The 7,424-nt window shown below is 43.9% G+C and overlaps 1 protein-coding gene across 1 annotated transcript; it reads right to left on the bottom strand.

Moving 5' to 3' along the window:
• Positions 1-3,341: 3,341 nt before the first annotated feature.
• Positions 3,342-6,589, bottom strand: EGR1 (early growth response 1). The gene is made up of 2 exons (XM_073620400.1): positions 6,131-6,589; positions 3,342-5,728 (listed from the first exon to the last, which is right to left on the bottom strand). Exons 1-2 carry the CDS (start codon positions 6,348-6,350, stop codon positions 4,446-4,448), a joined length of 1,503 nt encoding a protein of 500 aa, XP_073476501.1. The 5' UTR covers positions 6,351-6,589; the 3' UTR covers positions 3,342-4,445.
• Positions 6,590-7,424: the final 835 nt, after the last annotated feature.

Raw genomic sequence — 7,424 nt, forward strand, 5'->3', positions numbered from 1 at the left:
CACTATGCAAAGTGAACATACAACTTGCTAAGTAAACAGCCCCTACTTCTTTTTTTTTTTTTTTTTTTGGAAAACCTTGGGTTGAAGGAAAGAAAATTGCTTGGTTCCCCCTGCACTATTGCATTCTGACAGCAGGAGGTTTCCCCGCCATCAGAATACAATGATCACTGCTGGCGGTTATAGGTGCCAGCAGTAATCGTACGGGAAAAAAAACTGTCAGGGTGGTTGTACTTAAAGTTGATTGACAGATCAACTTCAGAACAACCAGCCTGCCCATAGATGGATCGGAATTCGGGCAGATTCCTCCAAAACCGTCCGAATTTCTATCCATCTATGGCTGGCTTAAGGGACAATCATATCTCCAGGTCTGCTAAGACCTCCCAAGTTTTCCTATTAAAGTTACAGTACATAAAATTTAAATGATTTTATAGACTTTTTTTTTCAATAGTTGACAGAAGCTGTAAAATTTGGAATTCAGTGGCTATAGTAGACATTCTGTATATTCGGTTGTCATCTCCACCATCTTGCAGGGGTTAGACCTATGGATTTATGCCGTTGTTGTACTAATCACTATATTCACACTTATTCCTGTATAGACATTCTTTGGTTTTGAATGTTAATATTTTCCCATATACCCCACAAACAAGATATACCTGTATTTGGAACCCTATGTGTATGTGTTACTCTGGATAACCAGCTATACATTCAGCAAAAAAATGATATAAGAGCCTACACATATATGAAGTACTGTATATCCAGAAGTATCTCAAAGATTGACCACCTTTGCTGCCCATATCAACCTGTTAATAGATTCTCTTATGCCACAGAAGAAGAGAGGTTCATGTTCCTGATTCCTGCATTAGGTCCTAATTTCCCTTATTTTGATAAAGTAATGGGACTTGCATTGTCAAATGATCGTGACCCCTATACTAGAAGTAACTTTGCCATCAGTAGGGCCACCTATGCTGGCAATGATCCAGATGAAGAGATGCCCAGCTATTCCAGGTGGGGCATAAGTCTAACACCATCCTGGATGTAGAGTGATAGTTGCAAAGTTAACATGCAGAACGCCAAGGTTAGGTCTAAAGCTGGCCATACATTATATAGATTTCTTGTTCAATTTCCTTTAGATTTACCTTCAACTATGCAGTGCAAGGGCCTACCTGACAGAATACAAATTGAAAGTGTTTGGAACTCATATTATATGGTTTTGGTAAATCTAAAGGAGAATTGTATATTGTACAATTAATTGTAATTGTATAATGTATGGCCAGCTCAAATCTGACCATACAGATTATAATCTAATTGTACAAAGTAGTACAAGGACCTGTCTGAGTGTATTCAAATGTGATGGATTGTTCAGGCAGGCCCTGGTGCTACATTGTTTTGGTACATCTAAGTGTACCACACACCATACAATCTTTGTATAATCAACTTCAGCTTTAGATTAAGGCAGCCCGTAGATCATTTGATATTACTTTCCTTCCTCCTTGGGTGAAAGGAAAGAAAAACGCTCAATTCCCACATCAACAGTCAGTATTGATGGGGGAATGCCTTCTGCAGCGCTCTTGTGTTCTGCCGGTGGTGGGGGCGTGGGGAGCCTTCCCAGCCAGGAGAACACAATGATTACTAGTAATCACATGTAAAAAAATCTGACAGGCTGGTGGCTCCCAAATTGACACAGCCTGCCCATACATGGATCTAAATTCTATTGAACCGGTCGAATTTCGATCTATGTATGGCTGGCTTTACAAAAACTATGTAATATGAGCACCTGCCTATGCTAATCAATCAATTTGTATCCATTCAAGCAGGCCTTTGCACTACAGAGTTTTTGGTAGATCTAAAGGAGATTGTACACTCAAATTGTAATATGTGTGGTGAGTTAAATGCTGACCATTCACTATACAATCTGATTGTACAATCTCTTTTAGATCTAAAAAACAAGGATGTAGTGTCATGTCCGAATGCATATAGAATGATTAAATAGATTAGCTTCAAATATTACATCAGAGTGTAATGTGCATGGTGACCCTAAAGGAGATTGTACAGTCAGATGTCTATGTCCAGCTTTAACTAAAACAAGTATATGATAATGCCTTAGATTTGTGTATGGAGCCATTGGACACAATGGGGTTGATATACTAAAAGGAGTAGAAAGTGTTCACTTAGCTTAGTAAATACGGTGAAGCTATACTCCGCATACCCAATCCTATGCAAGGCAAACAATAGAAAATATATTGAGCTTGTGCTTGATTGGATGATTAAAGTGAATGCAACTTCACCTTGGGCAGGCCATACACGGTTCGAATCTCTGGCGTTTCAGCAGGAGCCGGACAAAATTTGAACTGTGTATGGGCAGGCCGAATGTACAAAGTTGATCGATCAATCAACTTGGGCGTTTCAGCAGGAGCCGGCCAAAATTTGAACAGTGTATGGGCAGGCCGAATGTACAAAGTTGATCGATCAATCAACTTGGGCGTTTCAGCAGTAGCCTGACAAAATTTGAACCGTGTATGGGCAGGCCGAATGTATAAAGTTGATCAATCAATCAACTTGGGCGTTTCAGCAGTAGCCTGACAAAATTTGAACCGTGTATGGGCAGGCCGAATGTACAAAGTTGATCGATCAATCAACTCGGGTACAGCTAGCATGCTGGGTTTTATCTGTGATTATCGCTAGTGGCTGCTATAGCTGCTATTAATAATCACTGTCTTCTCCCGGTGGGGGTGGCTTCCCCCGCGAGAATACAATGGCCCGGCAGGAGGGATTCCCATGTCAGCACCAACCTGTGGTTGCAGGAAAGAAATTTGCTCCGTGTATGGCCAGCCTTACTCATACAAGCTAAATGAACATTGGCCTTGCAAAGTGACAACATTCTACTTCTTTAGTAAATCAAGGCCTACAAGAGAAAGGTTGAGTAAGTTGCCTGCTGTCAGTGTACATCCCACACACCTGCTAAACCTCAATTAAACAGCATACACCTTAATTGAAGGTATAGTTTTTTTTTTTTGTTTTTTTAATTGAGGCTTCAGTTTAGACAGCCAGAACGGTTATGGGTGCTCAACCTGTGGCCCCCCAGCTGTTGCAGAATTAAAAGTCCCATCATGCCTCTGCCTTTAGGAACCACCATGCTTGTAACTGTCAGCCTTGCAATGCCTCATGGGACTTGTAGTTCTGGAAAACAGCTGGAGGACTTACAGGTTGTTTTCATTGCAACAACCCATCTACCTGTGTGATGGGTTTGAACAAAGGTTCACCCTCATTACCACACCCCATATACATCTTCCCAAACCCAAGGCACATTCAGCCCAGCAATAAAACTCATTGACTAGAAGAAATAAAATATTTTAGGTATTTTATTGTTTTCTCAAGGATATGTTGTACACCAAATATCCCATTGGCAGTAAAGCGCATTCAATGTGTTTTAAGCCAAACAGTCACTTTGTTTAAAACAAACACAAATATAAGTAAAAATAAAAAACACAAAATAATGAACTGCATGTTTATAACATACAAAAAAATCCATGCCTACTCAGTAGGTAACTACAACATTCCATCTCTTGAATATATATATTTATATATATATATAAATTTACATTTCAATTACAAAAATAGACTTTTTGAGTTTTTGCTTACATTCTACATAAATGAAGCTGTGCTTCAGTTCCCTCTCTGTACCTTTGACAGGTCTTTGATACATTCTTTATAGAATTCCCTTACACCTTAAGGCTAGATGCAATGCATCAATACACGCAAATGCACGTGCCAAGACATCAGCAAGGCTTCACAAAAAAGGCACCAAGTTACTAGATAACAAAACGTCTTTTTTTTGACATATGTGAGTACCATCTGATGATATTTACAAAACAAAAACAAAGTAACGTAAAAAAGGAGGAACAAAACATTACTCTTCCACATGCTCGAATACGTAAGTGCTGATCCTCAAATAAGTTGAAAAAGTCATGGTAGCATTTTCACAAGATAGATACCATTTACAAACAGCATCCCTATCGATTTCAAATAATACCACATGAATATGCAAAGGGGGGAAAAAAATTCACAACAAGAGTACCAAAAAAAAAAAACAAAAAAAAAACAAAAACAAAAAAAAAAAGCATAAAAAAGTAAACAAAAACCTTGCACGTGTACAATATACATTATGTATATAGTAAAAATCCCTTTATGCAAATAAAAGTTGATCTTTAAAAGGATCATGTTGAAATTATTTTAATTATTCATGCAAATTAAGTCTTTTGAAAAGAATGGGAAATTAAAATGGCAGTTTCTTAGGCATTTGAAGCTTATTAGTTTATAATGGCCTTTCTGTTTTTTTTTTTTGTTTTCAAGACAGTCAAGTCATCATTAACCTCCCACTCAGTGACCATGCTTTGGAAGTCTTCAGTTTGTGCCTATTCAGGTTTTGCACTTGTCACTGCAAACTCTCAACAGATCTCAATTGTCCTTGGAGAATATGTGATGGACATATCGGAAAGTGCAGAGGACACTGGTGAACTGTAGGAGTTGGTGACCACTGAAGATGAGAAGCTGGTGATACCAGGGGCCTGGAAGGTGGAGGTAACAGAGGGGTATGTAACGGCCGCGGAAGGAGATGGGTAAGAGCTGTGGACTGGTGAGGGGTAGGAAGAAGATACGGGAGAAGAATAGGATGTTGGCACTGGAGATGGGTAAGATGTTGAGGCTGATGGGGAGTAGGAAGAGATGGGAGATGCAACAGATACAGGAGTTGCCTTATCGTTCTTTTTGTCCTTTTGCCTCAAGTGAATTTTAGTGTGCCTTTTTCTCTCATCACTTCTGGCAAACTTTCTACCACAAATGTCACAAGCAAATGGCTTTTCCCCTGTGTGTGTGCGAATATGAGTTGTCAAGTGGTCGCTCCTGCTGAAATTCCTCATGCAGATGCGGCACTGAAAGGGCTTCTGCCCAGTGTGGATTCGGATGTGCCTTGTCAGTTCATCAGACCTGGAGAACCTCCTATCACAAGACTCAACAGGGCAAGCATAAGGTCTCTCGTGCGGTGGGGTCTTACTTGGGCGGTTGGGGTATTTCCTCATTCTGCTTGGCTTGATGAGCTGAGATTGATAACTGTTGTTATTGATAGTCTTGAGATCTTGGGAAACAGTCTGTGTAGCAAAGGCCTTGATGGTGGACAAGGGGGTGAGGGAAGGCTGGTGGGCTCTGGTTTCTATAGCCTGGAAGGGTTTCTGATCAGGAGACACCAGACTGACATCTCCCTGTTGCTGTGGAAACAGGTAGTCTGGGATCATTGGCACCTGGAAACTGGTCTTGGTCACAGGATAGGCAGGGGGTGGATATTGGATCGAAGCAGATGAAACATTGGGAAAGGACTGCACTGATTGATCAGAGAAGAGCTCTTGGTTGGAGTTAGGAAAGGTAGGTGCTGCAGAGTAGATGGGGCTGCTGTCACTTGACTGTACAGAGCAGCTCAATGGAGGGCTCTGGGAAGAAGAAGAAGATGAAGAAGGAGATGATGAAGGAGTTGAAGTGGTGGTCATATTGGCCATCCCAACCAGTCCGCTGACCAAGCTGAAGAGGGGCTCTGGCCACAGGGTGTTGCTGCTGTTGTGTGCAGGCTCCAAGGAGAAGCGACCGGTGTAGGTCAGGGATGGCAATCGGTTGGTGTGGTTGGCATAGCTGGTCTCGATCACCGTCTTGTCGTTGTGCAGTGACATTTCAGAGAAGGCATCTGAAATAAATAAAGCACCGGTTACATGCTGGACACAAGAGGCACCCATCACACAGCAAACTGTCAAAGCCTAGGTGTGGAGAACATCCTCATCAACATCCTCCCCATCCTTCCCATCACCCTGCTGCTGTCACACAACCCTCCCCCCACCCAGTGCTAGGATTCTGCATGATCTGACGCAAACAGAATTCCCTCTGCCACCCCAGTGTTTAGTATTCAGGACACAATCAGTGTGCACAGCCTAGAATAAAACCTTGCACCGAGATGGATGACTAGCCCTCTGCACACTTAACACAACACAACACAGCACGTTCACATGCACAACAAGCAGCACACACTGAGCGATCCATGGCACACAATGACATGTATGGGTAGGAGAGGGGGAGGGGGTGCGATGCTTACCTGCAGCCAGGTGATCGAAGTGGTCAGCTCCCTCCCCCGAGGAGTTAAATCCGCTGCCCTCGGGGACTGTGGCGCCCAGGAACTGGGATCCCCCTGAGTTGAGGAGCATCATCTCTTCCAGTTTAGGGTAGTTATCCATGGTGGGGGAATGTGGGAAAGAACTGAACGGGTCGGAGATCTGCAGAGGGGAGATGAGCATCTCTGCCTTGGCAACTGCCATCAGGTCCTCCTGGAACCTTAGAGGAGAAGAGGCTGCTTGTGCATGCACACTGGGCTATGGACGGGGAGACTGTGTGTTGTGATAATAGACCAAGTGTTGCTTGGGATAGGTGGCTATGGAAAGGTAGGTGGCGGCTGCTGCTGGGGTTGTCGCCGGTTCTGCAATCGCTGCCCCCGCACGGCTCCCCCAGTCCTGCCTGCTGGAATCTCTCGCGGCTCCCTGGGATCCGCTCCTATATAAAGGGTTCGTAGCCGCCTGAGCCCGCCCACTCCGTGACGTACATGGCCATATATGGAGTGCAGGAAGCCCTTATTTGGCGGCTGCTGGAGGATCCGTGACGTCGGACTCGGAAGGGGGAAGACTAAGGATGGAACTCCGTCTATTCCTATGGAACGGCAGGCGGACACGGGCAACCCCCGGCCAGGGAGAACCCTGCACATGGTCACCGGCTGGGCCTACAGGGGTACCGGCCTGGGGTTCCCGGTCACCCGGTACAGGACCCCCCCCCCCTAACGCTGGGGACCCGGGCACCACCTTCTCCCCGCCTCCCCCACCACCTTCCGGAAACCCCGGCCGGTCAGTCCATGTAAGGTGATGACCATGTAAGGCGCTCTTCCGGCGGGGTTCCTTCCTGATCCTTATAAGGACTTTCCGGCCCGACTCTCTCTCCCTCTCCGCTTCACATGGAAAATAAAAGTGCTGATCAGGAGCTGGAGGGAGCGGAGAGGATGCAGGAGAACACCGGGCAGACACTACAACGGCCGGGGACATCCCGGGCACTGCCACACAGCCCGATCACACTCACAGCACTGATCTCCAATAAATACATCCATCTATATATACTGATCTCCAATAAATGCATTCATCTATATATACTGATCTCCAATAAATGCATCCTTCTATATATACTGATCTCCAATAAATGCATCCTTCTATATATACTGATCTCCAATAAATGCATCCTTCTATATATACTGATCTCCAATAAATGCATTCATCTATATATACTGATCTCCAATAAATGCATTCATCTATATATACTGATCTCCAATAAATGCATTCATCTATATATAC

Source organism: Aquarana catesbeiana, linkage group LG03 (assembly GCF_042186555.1).
Source record: "Aquarana catesbeiana isolate 2022-GZ linkage group LG03, ASM4218655v1, whole genome shotgun sequence".
Classification (NCBI taxonomy): Eukaryota; Metazoa; Chordata; class Amphibia; order Anura; family Ranidae; genus Aquarana; species Aquarana catesbeiana.

Bases quoted from the DNA above. Each gene is read 5' to 3' on its own strand.
- EGR1 (XM_073620400.1), bottom strand. From the start codon at position 6,350: ATGGCAGTTGCCAAGGCAGAGATGCTCATCTCCCCTCTGCAGATCTCC. The intron at 5,729-6,130 runs GTAAGCATCGCA...TATTTATTTCAG, and splicing joins CTTCGATCACCTGGCTGCAG to ATGCCTTCTCTGAAATGTCA.